This window comes from Myxocyprinus asiaticus, chromosome 3 (genome assembly GCF_019703515.2).
Source record: "Myxocyprinus asiaticus isolate MX2 ecotype Aquarium Trade chromosome 3, UBuf_Myxa_2, whole genome shotgun sequence".
In the NCBI taxonomy this organism is placed as follows: domain Eukaryota; kingdom Metazoa; phylum Chordata; class Actinopteri; order Cypriniformes; family Catostomidae; genus Myxocyprinus; species Myxocyprinus asiaticus.
Window position 1 is genome coordinate 37,234,296 of NC_059346.1, and position 27,794 is coordinate 37,262,089.

At 37.2% G+C, this 27,794-nt stretch overlaps 1 protein-coding gene across 7 annotated transcripts; it reads left to right on the forward strand.

The window, feature by feature from the left end:
• The first annotated feature begins 314 nt into the window (after window positions 1-314).
• Window positions 315-27,624, forward strand: LOC127423921 (protein RUFY3-like). Of its 7 annotated transcripts, XM_051668634.1 has the most exons (20): window positions 778-877; window positions 3,338-4,358; window positions 7,671-7,730; window positions 9,748-9,921; window positions 10,217-10,334; window positions 10,402-10,503; window positions 10,639-10,762; window positions 11,650-11,714; window positions 11,832-11,897; window positions 12,012-12,081; window positions 16,989-17,081; window positions 17,479-17,562; window positions 17,996-18,163; window positions 18,340-18,437; window positions 20,835-20,954; window positions 26,384-26,507; window positions 26,615-26,691; window positions 26,788-26,812; window positions 26,918-26,995; window positions 27,099-27,624. In XM_051668634.1, the coding sequence occupies exons 2-20, from the start codon at window positions 4,181-4,183 to the stop codon at window positions 27,240-27,242; spliced, it is 1,968 nt and encodes a 655-aa protein (XP_051524594.1). In that variant the 5' UTR covers window positions 778-877; window positions 3,338-4,180; the 3' UTR covers window positions 27,243-27,624. The 7 variants fall into 7 exon arrangements, with proteins under 7 accessions (XP_051524617.1, XP_051524603.1, XP_051524576.1 ...); XM_051668643.1 differs by lacking the exon at window positions 3,338-4,358 and having other exon boundaries at window positions 324-877; window positions 26,918-27,022; window positions 27,099-27,240; XM_051668616.1 differs by lacking the exon at window positions 3,338-4,358 and having other exon boundaries at window positions 333-877.
• Window positions 27,625-27,794: the final 170 nt, after the last annotated feature.

Sequence of the window (27,794 nt, forward strand, 5' to 3'; positions counted from 1 at the left end):
AAAATACTGGTGAGGGAGCCCTCTTGTGGTGCATTGGACCAACTTCATGTTTATAACAATGAACCAAAGTTAATATATAAATTGGTGTGAACTCATCCCGGTATTTAAACTAGAATGTACTGCTGGAATGTAAAAAAAAAAAAGAAAAGAAAAAAAAATGGTAGAAATTATTATTATTTTTATTTTTTATTTTTTTACACTGTACTGTTAATGTTTTAATATCGTACCAATGAGACAGCTTTACAATTGTGTGATATGACAAACAATATATTATTTATTAGTTCTTCCTTTATACCGTGTCTCCGTTTGCCCTCCCACTGTATTCAGGACAATGACTGTGAACAACGGTCCAAGCTTCTGCTCCTTTAAATCCGCTCACCCAGCTGTAAGTCTACGTCACACTATATGACCTGCTTTTGAATCATATACTTTATTTCTTTCATTTTTCGACCAGGGATATAGCAACAACACAGGCTACAGGCTGTTGGGTAGCATTACTTGCTGGGAACACATGAAAATGTCGCACACGAGAGATAAATGTTAAAATGATCATCATCCGAGAGTTGTGTTGACGCAGAGCAGTCACATGAATTTGAACTGAAGATGGCGGATAAGAGCTCAGGAGCATCCGAGCACCAGAGCACTGAAGTTTCGCCAACTTTAGTTTCATCTAATGAGTTCCTCAAACCCCACATTCAGGAAAGTGGTGGACATGTAGCCAATAGTCCGGAAGAGTCGCTTTCTCCGGCTTCGGTCATTTACTTCAAGGAGGCGCTAACTTATAACTCAAGTATACAGTTTACAAAGCAAGGCTCATCGTCTCTTCCTGCACCGGTGCGATATGAATTCCAGATTGAGAAGACTAACAAAACAAGAAGTAAGTACACCAGTTTATGTTTATATATATATATATATATATATATAATGACGTGGTGGTGTTTGTTTCACCTTGACATCGAGCAGTATTTGATACGCTTGAACTGTCCAGCACTCTTACGCTCCTTATGCTTCAATGTCAACAACATTGCAAAATGACAGACACTGCGGCGTATATTTGAGTTTGCAGTTTGTGGCTGTAAATGTATCACTTCCGGTTTAACGGTAAACAACACATATATGCAACCCTAAATCATACAAACTCAAATAATCGCTTAATCCACGGCCAAGGTCATGTTCATGATGAAATATTTTCGTCCTGGGCTTGTGTGTGGTGAGTGAGCATGTCATAAAACACACTGTGGCTGTGTCTCAAAACCAAGTGCTCTACTTACCTTGACATCCGGTTCCAACACCCCAGTGATGCCACAAAATACTGTCTGACACAGATTACAGTGCGTTTATTACTGTTATTAAATATCTCACGAAGAACTGCTTTGCAGGATAATATGTCTTTAGCTGCCTAGTTTAGTGGGTTGGTCACAGTGGCATTTCAAGCCTTTTGTCAGGACTGGGGAGCAGGTTCCCATGAAGTAAAAAAAAAAGGTGTGCCCTGATTATTTTAATGGAGTCCATGGGCATGTTCCCTAGGGAGAATACCCCCCACCCCAACTCAGCACCAATGCGTTCAATACGGTGACATTGGTAGTAAGAAACACACCAAACTATTCATTGCTTGAGTGAGCTGTGACCAAATTATTGAGACTGAATTGCAAACTGATTCAGACCGTTTTGCTAAGGCGTTTTACAGATTCGTTAAAAAGAACCGACTCAAAAGAGTGATTCTTCTGCGAATCAGGCAATGCTTGTTCTGATTCTGAACAACAGACAAAAAAGACAGACATGATTGCTGAAATGCCAGGGAAAATGCTTCTTAGGTCAGTATATGGTGAACTCCCTCGTCAGACAAGGATTCACGAGTAAAATCTTACTGGGACACAGCAGAAGTATATTAGGGCAGGTACCCCAGTAAAAAAAAAAAAAAAATAATAGTCTAGCGGGGCCTCTGGTTGGCTGTTTGAGACATTGGGCCTCAAAGGCCCTGCCCCGGTGTACTTCATACAAATCAAAGAACGAACGGGTGTGACGTCATCTAAAGCAAAATCTGGCATAAAAGAAGGTGTTTTTGAGTTTGTTTCTGTAGTTCATAACAGCTCGCACAGGGGTGAACTTTTAGGAAAACTTCTTACTGGTTGCTAAACAAGTTCTTACTGCCTTTGGTCCACGTCATCAGTAGGTGTGACCTGGAGCTCCACCTAACTTGAGGCCGACAGCTTTTTCTGTTTACGTTGTTCAGTCAGTCAAGATCAGTCAACATGAACACACCGTTGTGCTGTTTTTAGCGAACTGGTGCAAATTTACCTTCATCTGTACAATCATTAGCTTAGAGACATTTTCAAAAGACCATGTCATATTAATTTTTGTGTTTGTTTAATTGGTCTACAAAAGGAATCAAATCTACTCAAATACTCTCAAGTGCCCATTCACTCATGTGCCTATCATCATTATCTTGTCTATATTTTGCCCATTAACACCCATCTTTGAGGTAGTATCAGTATCACCATAAATTACAATAACAGAGTGTAATCGGCTCATATTATGGCCACATATAAAAGAGTGTTAGCTCAATAGCTCCATGAACTCAGAATGTAAACAAGACATTTTTCTTTTTTTTACTTCATACCGTATGTATTACTTTAAATCATCATTTAGTGGTTAAAACAACTTTATTGACCATGTTAATTCTACTCTTAGAATGAGGCATGAAGTAATTGATAACACATTTGAATGTCACATTAGTATCTTGAGCGTCCTCATATTTAAATTCTCCTCTAAATGCCTCCCACAGCAGTGTGGTCGGCGTCTTAATGTTCACAAACAGTATACCGTTGCTCGGCTGTTTCGAACTTCTTTTTACCCCTGAACAAAGAATGAAAAAGAACTTCATGAGTATATCAGGGCCTTATTCATGAACCACAAGCAGAACACATTTTTGTGTAAATCGTTAGTGAAACTATTCTTGTATAAATTGTCCCATCGAAATCGGAAGAATGGATTCATGAATGATTTACACAGAATTTTGTTCTGCTCATGTCGCATAAATAAGGCTCATTGTGTGTGCTTTATAGTCATGCCATGGTGTTGTTTCACAAAATGCGCTATTAATTAACTTTATTTTGTGCTAGAGTGTTTTTTCCTTTCTTTTGAGGATGTAAATTATTTATGAGCACAGCCGCAACTACCATAGACATTGAAGAGGATGCCCCCTCCCCCCATTTCAGATTATTGGCCAGTCAATAAAGGTTTTTCAATAACAGATTTTAGACCCCCCCCCCCCGTTGATGAGGTTTGAATAATGAATCCAACATGACTTTGAATATTATTTTCTTCTCTTTTCAAGGGCTTTGAAAAAAGGTCTGCTTTTTCATATTTTTCACATTTTAGACAAAGAAAGTTTTTTACTAGTTTCATTAAATATTTTTGAATAATTTAAACTGTGCACACGTTGATTCATCTTGCATGATTCTTCATAAACACTTTGACCAGTAAACAGCAGCTTTATCAGCAATTATCTGAATCAAGTCTCGACCAGTAGGACCTCCACTCTTCTGCTGTGCAGCATGTGGATCATTGACAACAGTCCAATTGGATCATTTAAACAGCCCCCCCACCCCTCCACCACATCTGACAGGCCTCTCGGGAGCCGTGCCCCCTCCCCTCACACCATCTGCTCACGTGACTCCCACAATCCTCCTCAGCATCATGGCAGCCATCTTGGTCAACACCCTCCCTCTTGCAGTGTGTGCAACCAATCCAATGATTGCAAGCAAGGGCTGTGAGGGAGGGAGAGAGTGAGAGAGAAAGAGACATCTCTGATTGTAGCTCCACTGAATCTCACGCAGCATCTCAGTCCTCTGGCTGTGCAGAGCCAGACCAGAGAGCAGGCGAGCCTTTATTCACACAGTGGATTTTTAGCTGTCGTTGCTCATTCAGAGGACAAGGCTATTCAGCAAAAGAAGAATAACTTCCCTTCTGTCAGGTTTGCTGTGGACTGCTCTCTTTCTTGCTTCCTTCTTTGTTTTCCTTTTTCCTGCCTCATTTGTACCAGAGTAGACTCAGTTGGACTGGATTTTTGTGTTATTATTATTTCATTTCTTTGTTGGTGTTTCACACTGCGCCTGACTCTTCGCTGAGGGCTGCCGTTGGAAGTGTTGTTGTCATCGCAGCTATCAGCTGAGTCACCATGTCTGATCTGACGCCCCAGAGTGATGCCCCCACCCCCACAACAGACAAGATCACGCAGGCTGCCAGAGAGACCATCTACCTATGCAACTTTCGCGTGTCGGTGGATGGGGAATGGCTGTGCCTGCGCGAGCTGAACGACATCTCGCTCACGCCGGATCCCGAGCCTGCTCATGAAGGTAGGTGCGCACAGCATCGCTAGGCCTCTTATCGTACTGGGCGGTGCTTGCCCAGCCTTCCTCCATCATGGTCCCAGCATTCTTGCAGGCCTGTCTGGAATTTTTTTTTTTTTTATGGAGCACAATTGTGTGCATGGTTTTTTGTTTGTTTGTTTGTTTTTTCCACCTATTGCTTGTTTTGAAAGAGGCAGCTCATGTGATGTCCCACTAGTTTTCAGTTACCATTTTTTTTTTTTTTTTTGTGTGTGTGTGTGTGTGTGTAGCACTTTGCTCAATACATATTGTTCCAAAGAAACTTTACAAAGAACCATGCCTTACATACATTATTGAAACATTTAACAAATTAACCATATGCACCATGCAGTATGGAAAATCCCTTTCACTGAAATGCCCATAGAAATAGATCAGTTTTGACCAACTCTATCTGTTAGTATTTCAAATTGTTAGTATCATTGATTGGAAGGCAGTGTTTTGAATACAATTTAAAATAACTGTAACAAATACTGTATATGACTTCATAATGTAGCTTGATCTATGCTAATAGTCCTAGGTTTTTCATTTTTGGCTCTGAATACAATAAAAGGCATTTTGGAAATTTGTTTTCTTTTGGTTTTTATTTATTCACTTTTGTAAAGAAAAAAGAAGGCAATTAATTGTTACGTCGCTAAGCTTAAAAAAAAGACACAACTTTACCTTGAGCACTTAACCCTACACTCTCAATAATATTAATAATATATATATATTAATTATTTTTTGCAATCGAATCTGTGTTGGTTTCAATTGAAACTTTGTAGTGCAGCACTTTTCATGTTACTGTCTCCTTAAGATGAATCGCTTATGTTGTATCCTGCCTCATTTTGTAAGTCGCTTTGGATAAAAGCGTCTGCTAAATGAATAAATTAAATAAATAAGCTTCTCCCCCTCATAAACTGAATTAAAATTACTTTTATGTGGGCTGGAATAAATAGTGACATTTTAAAGCATATTTATCTGATGTTTTTTGTAAAAGAAATTGTTAAATTACACAGCAATTTGATTAAAATCTGTGGAGACTGTGAATTAGAATCGAGCCAAACAGTTATCACAGTCACTTGAAAAGTGAAAAGCGTCATTTAATGGTGATTACACACCTGATAACATTAGTGTGAGAGAACAGAACTGCTCATAACATCTCAAAACACACTCACTATGATGTTGTGATCTATTTATTTACGATTGCCTTTACTAAGACCTGATTCAATACATAAATGAGTTAATGTATTAAAGTTACTAGTTTTAAATTATATTGGAGTAAATGTAGGCATCTTGCTGATGTTATACCTGTTAATTTGGGAATGAGGGCTGACACCGTTTAATCCATAGCATGCTCTTCTCGAGATTTATTTAAAGATAAAAAAAAAAAAGAAAGAATGAAAAATGTGTATCCTCCCTAAGTACCTCACATCACTATTACAAGTGCCCCAGCAACCAAGTTTATTTGTTTTTGTTTTTTTTGATCATTTCTAGAAAATTTGGCATAAAACTACTCAAACAGACATTACTCTCGTAGACTTTCATTGGGGGGAAAAAGCAAGCGCTTGTCAGAAAAATGGCAGACGGCAACAATTGCTTAGATAGGATTGATCAGAAATGCTTTGGCTAAGCGAAGGGTCAATTGTTCTGTAGAATAGTGTTGGGCTCAGGGTTCATAATAGGCTGTACAGACTAGTATGTTCTACTAATCCAGTGGGTTACTAAAGAGACAGGGTTTACTGTGCCAGTTGTAAGAATAGCACATCGGGGAACACAGTCATATGGAAAAAATACTGTTGCCCTGGAGACTGGCCTGAGATTCCCACACAATTAAATGGCTTAAATATTTGTGATCAATTGGCTGTTATGAGGTGTGACCAGCAGCCATACAGAAGACTAACAGCAACTATTACATTAGGCTAATGCACTGGCAGAGCAGGAAATGGGCATTACCAAGACCAGGAATAGACCAAAGTTTCTGATAACATTTATCTGTTTACAGGTTTGTGTTAATATGTCTTAACAAAGACATTTTCAAACAATAGAAGTGCTTGATAAAAATTACATGTTTTGCTTCCTGCATTTGTCTTTTTTTAAGGTGATGAAATATTTCCAGAAGCTGCATCACTCCTGCATTGCTCTTTTTGTTTGTCACTATCAAATTTTATGCCTGACTTAAAGTTGGTGACCAAAATTCGAAGCATTAATGTTATTATTAAATATTATTATTTTGTGATATATCCCCTTGGAGACATTTTACGACAATTAGCAATAGTTAGGTTTTTACCTTGTTTCAACATTGTACTGGTATATGATGGCCTGGTCTGTTCCACTGTATGTAGATGTATTTTGTAATGTATTCGGTCTGCTCTGCCTCATTAAGTATCATTTATGTTTTTTTTTATCTTTTACCCACAGCCAAGCCACATACAGTAGTAAACCTTAGAGCTAAGTAGCACGTAATGAGTGAATGAATATGTTCAACAATGGTTAGGATATTATTATTCAAGGGGTTTCAATAAATATTAAGTTCTTTCTTGAGGCATTGTCAGACAGTTTGGTTTAGATAATTTTAAATGCAGTCTTGCTGAACAAATAGACCATTGTTTGAGATACTACTTTGTCTAGTGTAGTCTGAGATGATACTGTATGTATCATTTTCCAAAAAATTTTGATCCAGGATTGCTGACACATTGGAATAGCAGCTGTTAATGACCATCAACAATCTTATACTGTTAGTCAGAGACATGTAGCGGCACCACCCCCTTTTTCATTGCACTCATGCACCTGCAAACAACATGATCGCAATGGAAATCAAAATGTTGCTTACAATTGTTCATGTACCCTGAAATTGACTCTGTTCTGCAGATTTACTGACATGCGCCAATCCCTGTCAGACATTTTTGCATTCATTCAGATGCAATCACCTTTCCATATGGTCCTATGTGATACAGCAACCTTAGAGACACAGGTTCTGGTCCCTTGGAAACCAGGAAGTAAACTCGTTCACAAACAATGGTGAGCATGGTTCAGAGTAATTGGTTAGGTTTAGGCTTGGGGTTTGGTTTAGGAGGTATGGTTAACAAAATATGCATTCCTGTTGACTGTATTAAATCGTTTTCCTCCTAATGTATAACAATCAGAAAGAAAGACAATTAAGTACAACTTAATGCTTGTTACACCAAAATATCCTAAAACAGGTTGTGTAATCCCTCTTGTTGTTGCTTTGGTTTACTCCCATGATGTGCATGACCCAATCCTTTTCTGCTTTTTTTCTGTTTTCCATTGCCTTTTGCAAAGACTCATGGGAGGATTTCACAGAATTGGTGGAGCAAATGCAAATGCTTGATGAGTTTAAAGGTGCGTATGGTGGCATCACTCTCCATAGTCCACCTCATCCCCGTCCCGGGCACCATCCTAAAACCACAGCAGGTGTGGCCGTGCAGCCCTGTCTTTACTGAACAGCAGCCTCCCTTGAACAACACATAGCACCACAGCTTCCAAAGCTTTACCTCCTTTGCTGATTTTTTTTTTTAATTATTATTATTATTTTTTTACCTGTCTCTTCTGCAATGTTTTTGATATGTATCTTCCTCTCTTTTGTTTTGATGTTTCTTGGCAATGTCTTTCAATGGCGATTTTGCTAGTTCTCTTTGTAACTAGCAAAATATCTGGCTACCAATTTGGTTGGTTTGCACTTGTCTGGCCTGTTTTTATTTTTTTCCTTGTGTCTTGGCTGTCTCATTGCCCCACCTCATTCTCCGGCTGATTTGGCTTTTTACTGCATGGTATGACCAGCATTTCATGCCATTAATTTGTATTTTTTCACATGTATCCACTTGCAAGACTTAGATTAACATTAGACATAGCCTATATGATTTTAGGGACTTGTACCTTTTTCTTATATAATGCTAAAAAAATCTCTGTCTTTACGGAGGCAAACTTTCTGGTTTGTTAGTTTTGACTTTCTGGTTTTGCGTATTTAGCCATAATACAGCAGTTCTCAACCTTTGCACCTTCACAGCCACATTTTATTTAGTGACTCGAAGCTTTATAGCAAGTTTTAAAGATGTCCTTTTAAACTCTCCATTTTGTGGTTGCATTGGCAATCCATTATTTTTGTATGGCCATTTAAAATAAACTTTGGTTGAAGTGACAGCACTTAAACACTTAAAGCCTTTTTCTTGCCATAATTTTTCATTTTCACAGTCAATGCGCTGTGAAAAATGATCTGCCTCCTCCTGGATTATTTCTCCTTTCTCACTGCCTGAATAGTAATGAGATGTTTTTGTGCTCTGTAAATGCACTGAGATGATAGGCTCAATTTAGCATTGAGTCAAACTCCTTTTTAGTTGACCTAAGCAATGTTAAATATTGTTTTTATACTCTACAGCAGCCTTTGTCATTCCTGGCACTCTCTCAAATGGTCACCGCTATTACAGCTGACATGGATTAAGAATCATGATGATGCAGCATTGATTGCATTAGTGTGGGTGTGTTTTGGATTAGGCAGGGTGAGGCTTGTGAACAGAAACATAAAACTCCATTTACTTTATGTAACTGATTTATTGTGAGGTTGGAGTGTTTGAGTAGGAGATTTGTAATTCTGAAAACAACCACAATCAAAAGCATCATCTGTCAAGAAGCAGATGTTAAAGGAATAGTTCACCCAAACATGATTATTCTCTCATTATTTAATCACACTTATGTCGTCTCAAACTCATATTTTTTTGTTTCGTGGAACACAAAGATATTTTAATGGAGATATGTCTGTTTGCCCATACAAACTTAAATATAACTCAATTTTTACTATAAATCTTGCCATTGCAGTGTTTAGGCACGATCATGATTTCAAGCTGAATTAAACTTTCTAGCGCTCCACGCATGCTCAGAGCGCTAGATGGCGCTAGGAAGTGTAATCTAGCTTGAATACATGATCACCAAGGAGAGACTGCAGAAGTCAAGATTTATATTAAAAAAGCAGTTATATTTTGGTCTGTTCTCACCCACAATAGATTTGATCGCTTAAGAAGACTAAATCACCTTCCTTCAATATGAATCTCTCTATTCTTTGAAATGAAGTTTCAGTAGGGATGAAATCTGTGACCATATACTGTGTGTGCTTGATATTATTTATTTGTTATGAATTGAATGCATTCATATTTTATCAACCAGAACCCTGCTTTGATTTTGTGTAATGCCAGGTATAGAGGAAAGCATGTAGCCAGAGTCAGTGTAAAGTTCCTATGAAGATGAAGTATCTGAGAAACTCCCAAGTCCAACTGCTGTTAAATAATAAGTTGGATGTCTATGAGTCACAGTTAGAGAACTGTGTCATATATCATTTTAAATGAATCCCCAATTTGTTGAATTACAGATCCTAAGGATCCCATTGCCATCGAGAGGCTGAACCTGATGAATATGGCCAAGCTGAGCATTAAGGGCTTGATTGAGTCTGCACTAAACCTGGGCCGCACACTGGACTCAGACTATGCCCCACTGCAGCAGTTCTTTGTCGTCATGGAGCACTGCCTGAAACACGGACTTAAAAGTAAGCACAATTCCCAATTCAAACTGCACTGTCCTCAGATGGGAACATCTTGTCCAAATTTGTGTTCTTTACTTTAATAACACAATAATGGCATGATCTTATGAGCACATCTTTTTCCTAATTACTAAGTTTATAGTGCTTTATGTTGTGTAGACCTGCATGCCACTTGTTATTCCTGTAAATACGGTTCTTTTGAAACTACACAGTGGTTTGTACACTTAATGTATGATGAAACCGAATCTTTACCAAGTCTCAGCCTAAATTCAGTTCCTTTTAAATGTCTCCTGTTTTTAAGGTAAGAAGACATTCCTTGGTCAAAACAAGTCTTTCTGGGGTCCTTTGGAGCTGGTTGAAAAGTTGACTCCAGAGGCCGGTGAGATCACAGCCAGTGTCAAAGACCTTCCTGGGCTAAAGTAAGAAAACACCCTCAACCAAAACATTTTTTTTCATGTATGATTCTGAAGTTGTCCTTTTTCTCAGAACCCCATTAGGAAGAGGCAGAGCATGGCTTCGCCTGGCCTTGATGCAGAAGAAGCTCTCAGACTACATGAAGACCATCATCAACAGAAAAGACCTGCTCAGGTACACTTCCTGCTATTGGTCCACCGCCTGTTGATTGTTAGTTCAAAATTAATTACATGCATGTGACTTATAAATGTGATATTAAAGCCACAATTGTGGTGTTGTTCCTTATGTTGCTGCTGTTGTATTCCTCAGTGAATTCTATGAGCCCAATGCTCTAATGATGGAGGAGGAAGGAGCAGTGATTGCTGGGCTGTTGGTCGGGCTCAATGTCATTGATGCTAACTTGTGTATGAAAGGAGAAGATTTAGACTCACAGGTAACTAAGTTATTTTTTACTGTACATTAAGGCAATGGAGGACCACAAATGATGGAATAAAGCAGTGGTTCTCAACTGATGGGTCGCAAGTCTGTTCTGATAGGGTTCCAGACAGCAGGACAAATACTCAATGCAAAAAAACAAAACAAAAAAAACATTTAATTAACTATATATGGCACATAGTTCATTTTAAAGGGGTCATGACATGAATGTGTTCCTTGAGATTCATTTATAATATCAGTAAAGTCTTTTTTTTTTTTAAATTTGTTTTTTTTTTTATACAAAACGAATATATTTGTAAAACATGATCATTTTCCACCCTCATTCTGACCCTTGGTGCTGCTTCTCCTTTAAGACTTGAGAGTAAATGCCCACTGTTATTATTGGCTTTCTGCTCTTGACTGACTGGCTCTCTCCTTGCCATCTCACTGCTCACAGCTACTGGGCGGGCTACGAAAGTGATTGAAGCTAAAGTACGCATTGATGTGTTGTTGTGGAGGCGGTTAGATGCAACTGTCTACCTCAGTGTGACATCACAATGTAAAGGAAGTAGAGAATGAGTCGTTTTGGGAGCTTGGTTTAAAAAAAATACTCTTTTTGCAGTGAAGAGGAAGTTTTAAGTTCTTAACCTCTTATATGTCAAAAGATCAAGGAAAACTTGATTGCTTATGTCATGATTCCTTTAAGGATGTTATAAACCATTTTTGGAATGTGTTGGGTTGCCATTTTATGTTAAATGTAATCTGGGTCCTGAAGTAAAACCATTGTTGTTGCATTTTGTATTATTATATTTGTCCTTTGGATGTTTGTCCGACAAAGATTACTGGCCAGAAGGTGAATTCATTGGTATTAAAGGGGAAATAAGTTGTCCACTGCTATCTTTTTAGGTTGGAGTTATAGATTTTTCCATGTACCTGAAAGACGGAGCCCACAGCAGCAAAAGTACAGAGGGGTAAGATCTTATTTGACTTCCACAATTGGTATTAAGAAATATGTTGCAGTCTGGCAGGTTTTTAACAAGATGTACAAAAAGCTCCAGACTTCCTCTAAAGCTGTTCTGTGTTTGCAGTGATGGACAGATCACAGCTATTCTCGACCAAAAAAATTATGTTGAGGAACTAAACAGACATTTAAGGTGCAGTCATGTCACCCAACATCAACCCTAAACACATGGGCTTGGATTTTTGTCTAGCTGCTGATTAGGAAAGCATTACTAATCTTACATTGTCACTCTGAATTCCCCTTTCAGTGCGTCAGTGAATAACCTGCAAGCCAAAGTGGACGCAATGGAAAAGTCCAACACAAAACTTACAGAGGAGGTGGGTAATCATTTTAAATTCATGTATTACTGAAGACATACGAGACCATAATAAAAAAGTGACTTGATTTAACAGAGCTAGATTAACTTCATGCACACTGTATAATAGGGCTGGGCGATATGGCTTCAGAATTTATATCTCAATATATCAGCAAATTGACAATATTCAATATATACATTGATAATTATGTCTTTGCTCTAAAATAGCATAATTATCATTTTTTTTTCTAAATCAGAGGAACCATCATTTCATCTAAACAGCCATTGTAGCCATGTAGAATTAATATTTCAAAGGTATTAAATAAAAGTCTATTTAAAAATGAAGGCGTGTTTCCCACAGTTTAATAAATTAACACAAGGGAGAGTAAAATGTAATAATTTTCATTGATTTACACATTTCTACTTCTCTTTAACATACACTCATATATGGAAGCTTAATTAAAATCTTATTTACCTTCATATATTTGTACTAAAACATTTTTCTTTGTGAATGAACAAGGTGTGCAAAAACTACTTCACTTAGCCTATTGTTTTGGAAACCAGATGAATATTGCATAGTACTAAATTATTACTGTGGAACCCAGTCAAGTTTATTATTATAATATAATGCTGGATTATTATTATTTTCAGGATAAGATTTGTTAAAGATAAATTAATATATTTCTGTCCTATTTACTTCACCCTAAACTACGGTTTTTATTTTGACACTGCGTGCAGTCGTGTTTATTTCACCTTCACCAGGAGCTTTTATTATGAAACAGAAAATGAGATGTTTGTTTGACAGTTATGAGTTTCGCTTCTTGTGAACCACTGTCAAACTCTCCTTTACTGTTCCGCTTTTGTAGATTTGTATAATAACTTAATAGTGGTTACTAATGTTCGGAATTGTGCGAGTATTGAACTGGCAGTACTTCACAATACAGGTGAACTGCGCTAAAAACACGTGCCCCCGCGCATGCACAGACTTCGACACAGCACTGGTTCATGCTGAAGCGCACACAGACCATGTTTATCTGTCTTTAATCGCAGCCTTTGGCAGCTAACTAATCACATATTATCATATCTCCATTTTGATGTTATTTTGATTAATTATACAGCCCTGAAGGATCGTGGAATTAGTCTACTGATGCACTCTTTGAAACTTAATGGCAAAATAAGTCTCATTAAATTCACCGCGATATTGTTGAATTGTACATCCTCAGCAAAATCATTGTGATTATATTGTGGGTATTCGATGTATTGCCCAGCCCTACTGAATAATGAAAAAAATGAATAGATGCTAGGGTAGCACTTAAGGTTCCATTTGTTAACATTAGTTAACAACATTAGTAAACATGAACTAACAATGAACAATATTTTTACAGCATTTATTAATCTTGGTTAATGTTAGTTACAACTAAGGACGTCCAGATACCAATACTGTTATCGGAATTGGGTCCGATACTGCGCTCATGTACTTGTGCTTGTAAAAATACTCCGATACCAAAAACCGATACCATCTGATGTATGAATGTCGTTCCATAAACATTCAGCGCACAAATTTAAATCACGTTATGCCAGTGTGATTATTAAACCGCAAAGGCTGCGATTTAATGAGTAGGGGTGGGTAAAAAATATTGATTTTCCGATGCATTGCGATCTACATTTGAACGATCTCTATATAGATTCTTAAATCCCAAGATCAATCTTTTTTTTTTTTTTTTTTTTTTTTTTTTTGTAATCAAATTTTGTGATATGCGACTAAAAAGTATAAACTTGGCAACTGGCTGGTAAATGTTTACATTTTACACCAGTGTTTGTGAAGTATAGTGGTGGAATATTCAGCAGCGAGATCCTTTCACTGCGTGTTGTGAGTAAAAGTTACTCAGCATAATGCGTGTCCAAAAACGACATCCATGCAATCCACTGAATAATGTCTCTTTTAATACCCTTTCGGCCCTCTACGGTCAGCTGTTGATCAAAAATAACCAAAAATAAACGTTTAATTCTAATCATGCATGGCATAAATGAGAAAGCTGTTCGGGTCCTCTGTCGTTAACATGTGCACATTTAAAGGCACTCTTAACAGAAATGCAGTTTTTTGTTAAAGAGACAGTACCGGTTTTAGCACGTGTTCAACAAATCAATGTAAATACGTGTGAATAGTACAAATTATGCAATTAAAAAATAAATGTAACAAAAATTAATATATGAAATATAAAATCTGTATCAATACCCAGCCCTGAGTTAAAAATATAGTTTGCATGTGCAGCACTTTAAATATGAGTGTTTGTGAATGTGTGGAGCCAGTGTTGTGATGACAAAGACACAAAGTGTTCATCCCTTGATAGCTCCTTGGCTCATACACGGAAAATACCATCATGAGCATCGCACTCTGTTTGTAGCAGATGACAGCAGGCAGAGTGCTAATTCACTTTGTAGCACAAGGCACATACAGACTACATATTTTATTTAATTAAACAGCAGCCTTTGTGGTTTAATAATCACTTTGAGTCACGTAGCGACTGGCTTTTCCAGATTGAGAAGCTACCGTCATAGCAACACAGAAACACAAACACTTCAAAATAAAAGCTCAATTTAAATGGAAAAAGTATGACAGAAATAGATCACTACTGTGTAGTTATGTAATATTCATTGTAGTACTACTACTACTAATAAAAATAAATCAATAGTAATTTTATTATATTTAAGAAATATCTCACATTTGTGATGCAGCAAATTATTTGACAAAAATAACTCCATTGTGTTTTGGATTGTGCAGTGAGGTTCTGTATAAAAGCACTTCATCAGATAAAAATAATGCAATATTATGTTGAAAATTAATTGTTATATTTTCATTTGATTTAAAGTTTTAATGAATTAATTTATTTAAAAACCATTTTCATGATAGAATTGTAATAAACTATTGATATGGAATTCAGAAAAAAAAAAAAAAAAAAGGTATCGGGCTCGACGAATACCGAAAATGAATCATTCATCAGGTATAGTTACTCGTACTAAAAGAAAATTGTATCGGGACAACCCTAGGTACAACATATACTAATATATTTTTAAAATAAAATTTTTTATTAGTTAACATTAGTTAATGCACTCTGAACTAACAATGAACAATTGTATTTTTGATTTAGTAACATTAACTAAGATTAATAAATGCTGTAAAAATATATTGTTCATTGTTTGTTCATAATACAGTTGAAGTCAGAAGTTTACATACACTTAGGTTGAAGTCATTAAAACTTATTTTTTTAACAACTCCACAGATTTAATATTAGCAAACTATAGTTTTGGCAAGTCGTTTAGGACATCTACTTTGTGCATGACGTGAGTAATTTTTCCAACAATTGTTTGCAGACAGATTGTTTCACTTTTAATTGACTATATCACAATTCCAGTGGGTCAGAGGTTTACATACACTAAGTTAACTGCCTTTAAGCAGCTTGGAAAATTCCAGAAAATGATGTCAAGCCTTTAGACAATTAGCCAATTAGCTTCTGATAGGAGGTGTACTGAATTGGAGGTATACCAGTGGATGTATTTTAAGGCCTATCTTCAAACTCAGTGCTTCTTTGCTTGACATCATATGCAAATCAAAAGAAATCAGCCAAGACCTTTTTTTTTTTTTTTGATTTTCCAAATGCCTGAAGGTACCACGTTCATCTGTACAAATAACAGTACACAAGTATACACACCATGGGACCACACAGCCATCGTACTACTCAGGAAGGAGACGCATTCTGTCTCCTAGAGATGAATGTAGTTTGGTGCGAAAAGTGCAAATCAATCTCAGAACAACAGCAAAGGACCTTGTGAAGATGCTGGAGGAAACCGGTAGACAAGTATCTATATCCACAATACAACGAGTCCTATATCGACATAACCTGAAAGGCTGCTCAGCCAGGGAGAAGCCAATGCTCCAAAACCACCGTAAAAAAGACAGACTACAGTTTGCAAGTGCACATGGGGACAAAGATCTTACTTTTTGGAGAAATTTCCTCTGGTCTGATGAAACAAAAATGTAACTTTTTTTTACCATAATGCCCATCGTTATGTTTGGAGGAAAAAGGGTGAGGCTTGCAAGCCGAAGAACACCATCCCAACCGTGAAGCATGGGGGTGGCAGCATCCTGTTGTGGGGGTGCTTTGCTGCAGGAGGGACTGGTGCACTTCACAAAATAGATGGCATCATGAAAAAGGAAAATTATGTGGATATATTGAAGCAAAATCTCAAGACATCAGACAGGAAGTTAAAGCTAAGTCGCAAATGGGTCTTCCAAATGGACAATGACCCCAAGCATACCTCCAAAGTTGTGGCAAAATGGCTTAAGGGCAACAAAGTCAAGGTATTGGAGTGGTCATCACAAAGCCCTGACCTCAATCCGTTAGAAAATTTGTGGGCAGAACTGAAAAGGCATGTGCGAGCAAGGAGGCCTAAAAACCAGTTACACCAGTTCTGTCTGGAGGAATGGGCCAAAATTCCAGCAACTTATTGTGAGAAGCTTGTGGAAGGCTACCCCAAATGTTTGACCCAAGTTAAACAATTTAAAGGCAATGCTACCAAATAATAACAAAGTGTATGTAAACTTCTGACCCACTGGGAATGCGATGAAAGAAATAAAAGCTGAAATAAATAATTCTCTCTACTATTATTCTGACATTTCACATTCTTAAAATAAAGTAATGATCCTAACTGACCTAAGACAGGGAATGTTTTCTACGATTAAATGTCAGGAATTGTGAAAAACTGAGTTTAAATGTATTTTGCTAAGGTGTATGTAAATTTCTGACTTCAACTGTACCTAATGCATTTAACTAATGTTTACGAATGGAACCTTGTTGTAAAGTTTTACCGATGTTAGTACTAACTATAGCACTTCCTTCAGCTAATTGTGTACATTTTCTCATTATTTAGCTTGCCGTCGCAAACAACAGGATCATCACTCTACAGGAGGAACTGGAGAGAGTGAAGGAGGAAAGCACTTACTTTGTGGAGTCCAGTCGCAAGGTGAACTGCATTTGTTTTCAACCCACAGTAATTATTCACTTGCACAAAATATTTTTAACAAAGTCAGTCCTGAGTCAAATTTAGAGTTTTTAACAAAAGTAGATCTTAACTTTATATAGGTTTTTAATCACTATACCTTTTATTGCATTTTAACTTGTTTTTCACCATGAAATCATCCATGGAAGCTGGCGTGGTGTTAAATCTCAAACAAACAAACATTATTCACTTGCACAGTAATGATTTACTACATGCTCCTCAATCCTTATTTAAAACCACAAGCCTTCCTTAAACTGTAAACACAAACAGATTTCCCTAGTAAGAGTGTAGTCATAACATTCATTTGGTTGTGGTGCACTACAGTATGTGGTCTGATAATTGACCTGCATTCCTCTTGAAGGCCTCAAGGGGAGATGGTACTGCAAATGGTCAAGTTCTTGGAGAAACTCGCAAACAGCTCAAAGAGGAGACTCAGCTCAGGCTGGTGAGTCGAGTATTAATGACTGTGTGTATGCAATTGTCATTCTCACATCTATTTCAAATTCCCTGCTGTTGAATGTTCAAACGATCAAGTCAAAGTTCTGACTTCTGACAAACCTCAAATGGATAGTCTACCCAACATCATTATTTAATTACCTTCATGCTGTTCCAAAACCTACATGACAAGTGGATCTCAAAAGGAGATGTTAGGCAGAATGTTAGGGACTGATGGCCTCAATCACCATGTACCTCCATTGTATGGAAAAAAGATGCAATGGATGAATGGTGACTAAGTCAAATATTCTGCCTAACATCTCCTTTTGTGTTCCATGGAAGAAAGTCATACAGGTTTGAAAGAATATGAAGGTGTGTAAATGATGATTGAATTTTTGGGTAAACTATTCTTTTTAAGATACTGAGTGTGTGGGTTTGTGTAGGATGTAGAGAAGGAGCTGGAGGTACAGATAGGGATGAAGCAGGAGATGGAGTTATCCATGAAGATGCTGGAGAAAGACATTTGTGAAAAACATGATGCTCTGGTGGAACTGAGACGGCAGTTAGATGACCTGCGCACAATCAACCATGAGCTTTCTGTCAAGTCACAGGTATAAGATTTCAAGTATATCAAGACTTTATTGATATGCAAATCAAAGGTACACAGTTGCTATTCAGATGAAGAATGTTAAAACTATGGTAGTACAACATTTATCTAATATACAAAACTTCCTTTATTTTTGAACAGCGTGTTATTGGTGCCTGTTTTTGTGTGTCTGTCCTGTAGAGCTCAGAGGTCAGTGCAAAACAGAAGAGTGACATCATCTGCCGCTTGGAGGAGAAATCAAACCAGATGGCGAGCATTATTAAACAACTGGAGGGCAGGTGAGAACGTCTTACAGATCTAAACAGCAATCACATATGACACAAATACTAAAAACCTAAAGCATGCATTCCTTTCAGTTTATGATGAACTCAGCGTTTTATACATTGTGACGATTAATATTACATGCATGTCCAAGGAACAGGACTGTTCAGAATGGGCAGATTTTCTCTGCTCAGTAATTAAGAATGATCATGGGAAAATCACATACATCATGGGGTTCAAAAGTCCACGTTGATACTGTGGGATTCAAAATATATTTTAAACCTGGAAATAAACAAAGTTTCAGAATTTTGAAAAATTTAAAACATCATGATGGAAAAGAAGTGTTTGTTTAAAAAGAAACGCAATAGCATAAAATAGTGGGGGGAAAATGTAAGAATTATTTAAGGTCCTGCACTTTTTTAGTTTTTGTTTTTTTAGGTCTTTAATCAGGTAAGCAAATTTGCAACATTGACCATGTTAAGAAGCATATTTCATTGCTTCTATTGAGGCACACAAGATACTCTTTGAAACATTCTCAGATCATGCTGGGATTTGCACAAACAGCTCAAGTGCATGCTGTCATTAATGTAAAAGAGAGGGGACATACTGTACCAAATACTAAGAAATTCTGAGTTCAACATTTCAATCAAATTGTTATGCTGATAACATTTGTAATGAAAAATAAAAACTCATGCAAATATTCGCATTTTCACACATGGACTCACATTTGAACCCCACTGTGCATAGACCACAAATCTGTGTGCTTGAAAGACTAGTCCACTCTTTCCTGTATCAGCTCTAAGAAACGTTGCTGCCTCCTACAAGTTGGCAACAATCTGTTCCTTCAATAACTTCTTTCCTGCTTGTCTGTCATCTGTCTTTGTCTTAACATTTCTTTGCTATTGCCTCTTCATTTGACATTTCTCCCATGCTCAATTTCTTCTGTTTCTACTCATGTTCCCTGATCAGTGAGAAAGACATGGCTAAACAGGCACGAAGCTTAAACACAAATGCTGGAAAACTCCTTCAGAGGCCGCAATAAAATGATCGCAAACACCAGATATTTTCCAAAAATGCCTAAATAAAAAAAATCTGATCTTCAGTTTGATTTTGCATAACATAGATTACTAGGGTATTTATTTTACTGCTGGGTTTCAGATCAGTTGCCGTAATTTTGTCTTATAGACTGAAAACTACGGATTTTGCTTCTGTGTTCCCCCAGCATCATCTCTCAATATTGCACTCCTGATTCAGTACTGCTGTCTCTAATATTCTCTAGTCTCCCTGTGTGTGTTTTAGCAGAAGTAAAATGCAGCTGTTTTGGCTAATCATAGAACTGGCCGTTGCCCAAATCAAGTGGTGACCATCTTAGATTGCTTTGTGTCAGATAGGTACATTTTAAGTGATGGCAGTGCATCTCTATTATATCTCTACTTCTCAATACTGAAAAAAAAAAAAAGCAGAATTTTGCTCAAAGCTGGTGCTTTAGAAAAAAATATAAACCAGTTCAGTACAGCACGGGGATACATTCCTAACAAAAACGTACAATCGTTTTATATTTGAATGAATGCAACACCATATTATTAGGTTAATTTGTTATCTCTCTTTAACCATGTTAGAAATAAAAATTTTGGACCTAAATATTTGACCAACTTGTTTCCACAAAGGAAAGTTCACCCAAAAATGAAAAATCTGAAATTATTTACTCACCATGTTGTTCCAAAACCATATGAATTTAATTCTTCTGTAGAACACAAACACAAATGCACAAGAAGTCAGTCAGTCATATGGGTTTGGAATAATATGAGAGTGAGTAAAAGATGACAGAATTAAAATTTTTGGGTGAATTTCCCTTTAAATTCCATGATGTTGAGTGCTTGGATGGATGCCCAAGCTAAACAAACAGTATGACTTGTGAAAGCATATTCAGGAGGTTTTGTTAGCTTGTTTGGTTAGAAATGATGTTGAGTGAAAAATTGCGTGCCTAAATTATTCTACAGCTTAATGAAAACTCAATTAAACCCTGAATTGGATGCAGTGGAACTTGATGCCAAATGTCAAAGCTTTGGAAAAATGTTTGTGAAATGAATTTGACACCAAGCTTTACAGATTTTACAAAAGTCTGGACGATGAAATCATCTAAATTGTGAATGGGCCGAATTGTATATAGACATAATATAGATGTTAACTGTAGAACAAACATAGCATAATAAAAAACAAATCAGACACTTGTCAGACTACTTTGCCTTCTTTAATGTTTGCAGTTTCTAGCCGTTTGCATCATCCTGTCTTCTCTAGTTTTCTTAAGTTCCTCTCTCAGTTCTTTATTATGCTTTTATTATTTAATTCATCTTCCATTCCCATGGCTTTTAGTTTTCATTTCACCTCATTAAGTTAATGTGGCCCAACTTCAGATGTAAGAAGGCGGAGCGAGAATGGGACCTGGCGGACGAGGCCAATCGGCTCTTCAAGCAGGAGTTTGGGGACAAGATTGAGAGTCTGCAGCAAGAGGTGGAGCAGTTACGTAAGCAGAGGTACTGACATTTTCCTTAATATTGTTACTATAATGCCAGTATGATATTATGATATAATACAGTTTATGAAGTAGATAGCTCTGGACCTGAATGCTCAATACAATATTCCAGCTGTGCTAAAAAAAAAAACATGAAATAATAACAGCGGATGACGCGAAAACACCTGTTCACCTACACCTGCTACTGTGAATATCAGTAGAATGTACTCATTTAGAACACGTTCACGTTCTATTGTTTTTTATATAAGGGACAACATTTTCTAGCGGAAGGATGGTATTTAATGAATTGATAAAGTTTTAATGAATATTTGTGTCCCTTATATTCTATTTTATAAAAGTAAGGCACTCAAGGCCATGCTATACTGTGAATATAGCATCCTAGTCTCGAAGAATGTACGTTACTATAACAAAATTTTTGCAAACTTTTACGTGCCGAACTCTAAGTTCTGTCGCAGTTTCCTAGTGAAATGAAAACTAGATATTCACTTTCACACAAATCAGGACTACAAAGGCTGATTATGACTTTATAAACACTTGTTTTTTGCACTATTACTCACACACTGCTAAGTTATCATATCGAAACACTTTAACACATCATTTGAGAAATGATAAATTTTACAAACTTACCTACATTTACACACTTAATCCAGAATGATTTGCTTCCACGGTAGTTCACCTCATAGAGAGTTGGACTTGGTAGATTGCGGTTCCTGACCCCTCAATCACACAAACTGACACGAGACGAGAGTGTCATAGAAGCGACATAAGATGACGTGGTTGTTTCAGAAAATTTGCTTTTCATTTCTCATTTTGTTTTTGGACACTCTCGGTTAGGTTTAGGCATTGGTTAAGGGTAAGGATGTCAGTTTTGTGTCTACCTCTCATATAATTTTACATCACTATTGGTTAGGTTTTGGTTAAAGTTCTTGGTTAGGAGGTACATTTTACCCATTAAAACCTCTATCTAATATTCACCTTAAAAACCTTGTCTGATTACTACACTATTTCACTCACTTATGCGCCCCGCTGGATATTTTAATGTGAAACTGCAGCCAAATGTGTAATAAGGCATGTAATTTCGTTTTGCAAAAAAGTTAATGGTCAGGTAATTTTCATGAGACCAGGCTGGAATATAGTCTCGACTATGGTTTAAAGGCACTCCGCCGCACCTCTAGTCTGAAGGCTAAAACATACTCTTTGCAAGTACGTTAACACAGGTGCTACGCAAGCATGATTTTGTGCATCGATGCATTCCAAAATGTGTCAGACCCACTATATATATAACTCAGCAAAAAAAAGAAACGTCCCTTTTTCAGGACACTGTATTTTAAAGATAATTTTGTAAAAATACAAATAACTTTACAGATCTTTATTGTAAAGGGTTTAAACAATGTTTTCCACGCTTGTTCAATGAACCATAAACAATTAATGAACATGCACCTGTAGAACGGTTGTTAAGACACTAACAGCTTACAGACGGTAGGCAATTAAGGTCACAGTTTTAAAAACTTAGGACACTAAAGAGACCTTTCTACTGACTCTGGAAAAACACCAAAAGAAAGATGCCCAGGGTCCCTGCTCATCTGCGTGAACGTGCCTTAGGCATGCTGCATGGAGGCATGAGGACTGCAGATGTGGCCAGGGCAATAAACTGCAATGTCTGTACTGTGAGACGCCTAAGACAGCGCTACAGGGAGACAGGAAGGACAGCTGATCGTCCTTGCAGTGGCAGACCATGTGTAACAACACCTGCACAGGATGGGTACATCCGAATATCACACCTGCGGGACAGGTACAGGATGGCAACAACAACAACTGCCCGAGTTACACCAGGAACACACAATCCCTCCATTAGTGCTCAGACTGTCCGCAATAGGCTGAGAGAGGCTGGACTGAGGGCTTGTAGGCCTGTTGTAAGGCAGGTCCTTACCAGACATCACCGGCAACAGTGTCGCCTATGGGCACAAACCCACCTTCGCCGGACCAGACAGGACTGGCAAAAAGTGCTCTTCACTGACGAGTCGCGGTTTTGTCTTACCAGGGGTGATGGTCGGACTCACGTTAATCGTTGAAGGAATGAACGTTACACCTAGGTCTGTACTCTGGAGCAGGATCGAGGTGGAGGGTCTGTCGTGGTCTGGGGCGGTGTGTCACAGCATCATCGGACTGAGCTTGTTGTCATTGCAGGCAATCTTAACGTTGTGCGTTACAGGGAAGACATCCTCCTCCCTCATGTGGTACCCTTCCTGCAGGCTCATCCTGACATGACCCTCCAGCATGACAATGCCACCAGCCATACTGCTCATTCTGTGCATGATTTCCTGCAAGACAGGAATGTCAGTGTTCTGCCATGGCCAGCAAAGAGCCTGGATCTCAGTCCCATTGAGCACGTCTGGGACCTGTTGGATTTCCAGTTTCTTGAAAGCCCGAGCGAGTTATGTGTATCTATATCAAACAGTATCGCCTCTAACAAACTTCATCAGCGAACAGATAAGCTGAATGTAACAAGTTCACTGAAACTTAGGTAAGATACAAACAGACATGTTCAGATTTATTTATTGTGATCATCGAAGTGTTTGTTCAGAGTTACTTGTTTTGTTTTTATCAAAAAGTGTCTTTCTCACGGTCAACTGAATAAGAGTGCTCTCTCTCTCTCCCTCTACACGTGCAGTGGGCGCGCAGAGAGGGAGACACGCAAAGCAAAGCTGGTTAAAATTAAACTGATACGCTAGGTTTAAATGGCAAAATAACACATTTATGACATGTATCCATGTATGACTACAGAGAGCACTTCAGTATGAAAACAAGCAAATCCCAGGCATTTAAGGCGATTTAGAAATTCCGGTCTGACTATTTTAAAGTCCCTTTCGGGGGTAAGGACGTATTGTCACCCTAAACAAGCAGATATTACAGCCTTTCCTACTTGCATTACAACTTGTGGACAGTTTTGCCGCTTCCTTTGGTGATTGTTGTGCTGCACTGTTAGGCTGAGGCAGGTGAATGCTCTGACATCACGATCCGCGTATATCTTCTCCCTCGTAACAAATATTATCAATAACAAGCTAATTCAACATTAAACATGATTGTCACTAGAGGGCGAAATGCAACTGTCCTATCCGCAGGTCGGAGAACGGGGGTGTTTTCTCCTGTCAGTCATTGATGCTCTATGGCAGTTTGGGCATACCAAGATGGCCGCTCGAACACTTCCGGTGGCTTCACCTCCTACAGATGCTTCAAAGTTAAATTCAAGGACTTTCAAGGACTTTTCAAGCACATTTTTATTTGTTTTCAAGGACTATGCTCGATGTCATTAAAACTAATTCTTTATTTGTTCATTTTAAATAAAAATATTTTATTCATTCAGTTAATTTATTTTTATAAAACACCACTTATTACAAGTACAACATATCTCAATGAGCATCTTTAACTACATATTCTCAGTAACAATTCTTGGTTCATTCATAAAGAAATTGATGTGCAACTGTAGTGTGCTCCTTAAAACGCACTTCGCTTTCCAACAAAAGTGAATAACTGGGTCCGTAAACAGCATATGACTCATGTGCTGTGTTCCATGTTTTCTAAAGTCACACAAGAGATTTATGTGAGGAACTGACCGAAATCGCAAATGGGTCATTCTCAAAAAATGTTGAATTCCAACTTACAAAATATAGAAATTTTCAGTTCAGTTTTTGCCTATAAACACTGAGGGTAAACATTTTGTAACACGTTGACATTCATTTTTATTCATAAAGGACAACTTGGCTGTTCTTTCTTTTATTATTTAATTTTGTTTCACGAATGAAGCAAGTTAACACCAAGTTAACACTAATGAGGGTTAAATGGGTTGCAACACATTCTGAGGTTTCAGTGGGGTACAACACCAAATATTTTTGTGTGAAAATATTAGTTAAAATGTGAATTAATAACTTTTTAACATGCTGAGAAAAATCACTATATGCATATTTAAGCAGCCTCTGAACTCTGACCTTAAAAATTATTTTCCACAACTTTTTGTATTAAAAAAAACAGCAAAAAAAAAAAAAAAAAACGTTAAAACATAAAACAATTATTAACATTGATAACACCAGTGCCATAAAATCAAGGGACAAACAATCTTTTTAAATTATTTAAATTATTAATAATCATTTTGTTATGATTTTTGTACACTTGTTCAGCCTTCCACTAATGCTTGTATTAAAAATAAGTACAAAATAAATACATAGAAGTGGTGTACAGGATGAAGGGGACAAGGATTTTTTTCAGGCAATTGACAATTTCAAATATATTTTCTAAAGTCAAGCCATTTCATATCATTAAAGGTTAGGTTATAGAATGATACCTTTTAAAAAAAAAATCGATATTTGAAAGCATTTTCATGACTAAAAAAGTCAAGGGACATGTTTGTCAACATATTTTAATATTGACCCAAATGTTGTCAGAAATAACCTATTTTGTGAGACACAAAGCTTTCTTTACAGAAGGGGGCGCTAGACACCTCAAAAAACTGAATCCTCCATTGATCTGCATTCAAATCTCAGAACATTTTACATCTCATCTAATTTTTCACTCTGGAGAGTAATTTTTAATTAAAACTGATAGTTGCAAGAATTCATACTTGTTAAATAAGCCACAGCAGTATCTATAAAATATAATTTTTTAAATCCTCCAGTAATGATTGTGATTGGCCCATTATGAACAGCGCTGCCTAAAGTAACAGATATCACGTGACAGCGCCGTCTATGCGCTGCATGCTTCAGCAGTGGTCTAGTGGTCTGTCTTCGTGTTTTTCTGAAAATAAATAAATACATTTCATTTATTAATTGATTTAAGCACCGTATTTTACGATTTTCTGTAATTCAAGACCAGGACTTAAATTTGAAAAAACCAAATTCAAGTACTTCAAGCACCTTGTACAAACCCTGTTATTATTTGAATCAATGTGTGAAAGTATCAAATAACAGGACGGTTACTGAGGTAGGATTTGGCTGGTCATGTGACACTAACATGGCAGCCCCCATGTGCGGACCCTCTACATGTAGATTAAAAAAGCTTTTATTAGGTTAGTGATATGACTGGAGTCTTAATTTGAATGTGAGTGGTCATGATTTCCTACATATATTGCAAAATTACAATTCATGTCTTTAGGAGTTAAACTTTATTCATGAAGAAAAAATTACTGAGGGTTGTTACAGCCACAGTAATGTAAGAACACATTTCAATCGCTTGCATAGGCGTACAGTGCCCTTTACCCACACCTTCAACCCCCTTGTACCTTAGATAAAAAAATTCCTGAAATTAAATAGAAACATATTTACCATAATGTAATTAAAAATCTCTTAAAATTTATTTAAACCGTATATACCCAACACATGGTCTCATTAAAGTGTTCTAATGTCAACAATCCATTCTCTTTTCTTGGTGTGCAAATAGATCAGTTATGGAACATGAACTCAGTAAATGGAGAGAGCATCATGGAGCCCACAATTCTGATGCTCTGTTTGGCAAAATGCCACCACAGAGAGATGTGCAACAGCAAGTGGAGGAGATCAGAAAGGTAAGACTTTGATTTCACTTGAACTGTCATTTTCATCTAAGAATTTATTTCTTGTGTTTCTTGGTCAATATAGAGAGTTTAATTCAGTCTTTGTTGCGTTTTTACAGGAATTAGAGATAGTCAAAAAAGAAAACGATACATTACGCACTGCGCTGGAGGAAAAGTCAAGTCTTGGTTCCAGTTTGTAAGTCTTTATAAATGCTGAACAGATTCACATAAAACTGTATCCATTATCTTATGCAATGTCATTTATAAGGAAACTAAAACTGTCTTTTCTTAGGACACTTTCACATGAAGATGAACAGGTACTTTACATTCCACTGTCAGTTATCTTTGTAGTGTTTATCTTAGAGATTCCTTATAATATTTTCGGATCTTTTATATTCATGAATGTCACTCTTACTTGATAGGATCAGTCTCTTGGTAAAGACATTGACCCATCCATCTGCTCTATGTGTGAAAACCAGGATTCCTTGACCACACCCAAGGTACCAAAGCGCCATGTAAAATAAGAGGTAGTCTAACTAACTAAGCTACTGATATGACTTTGAGTCTTTACCTCATGTGAGTGTACATTCTTTACTTTTTCAGAGGCAATGTAAGAACTGCAGTGGCATGTTCTGTGAGAACTGCTTGGTGAATGAACTCCCTCTGCCTTCCTCCATCAACCCTGAACACGTGTGTGACGTCTGCTACTCACAGTTAATTCAGCAGTATGCCTCCACCCCATCATGAGGCATCTTCTCTATCTCAGAGCATAGACTGTTCTATCAATGGGTTATCTATTTAAAAAAGTGCAGTTCAAATCTAACACATCACATTTTGGACCCTCAGTCAGTACCAGACATCTCATTCAATTTTTTCAATACAATATTTGCCACAAAGGGATTTTACAGGCTCTTTGTTTGAATGCTTTAAAAAAAAAATGTTTTCATGAACTCATATCAGCATTTAATTTAATGTCTTAAGGATGAGTGAGTGAAGCTGTCCACCAAGTGGATTTATGCTGGTCTTTTACTTTAATTGTGTCTCCATGTCATTCATGTGTTGTCAATTTTGCAAGTAGGACAATAAAATATAAAATACTGTTGTTCTGATTAAAAGTAAACTGTTTGTAGACAGTCTTATTTTGTATTATTGAAAGCTATACCAAGCAAGGCACATATATTAAATTCATAAGTTGTGCAGAAAATAATACAGTGCATTAAGAAAGTATTCAGACCCCTTCATTTTTTTCTCATTTTAGGTTGCAGCCTTATGCTAAAACGCTTTATTTTTTTCACATCA

What these genes read in the sequence shown, in the direction of transcription:
- LOC127423921 (XM_051668616.1), top strand. Translation starts at nt 604, where the DNA reads ATGGCGGATAAGAGCTCAGGAGCATCCGAGCACCAGAGCACTGAAGTT. An exon ending in AAGTGGAGGAGATCAGAAAG is followed by an intron (nt 26,508 to 26,614) that starts GTAAGACTTTGA and finishes GCGTTTTTACAG; the next exon opens with GAATTAGAGATAGTCAAAAA. An exon ending in TTTCACATGAAGATGAACAG is followed by an intron (nt 26,813 to 26,917) that starts GTACTTTACATT and finishes CTTACTTGATAG; the next exon opens with GATCAGTCTCTTGGTAAAGA.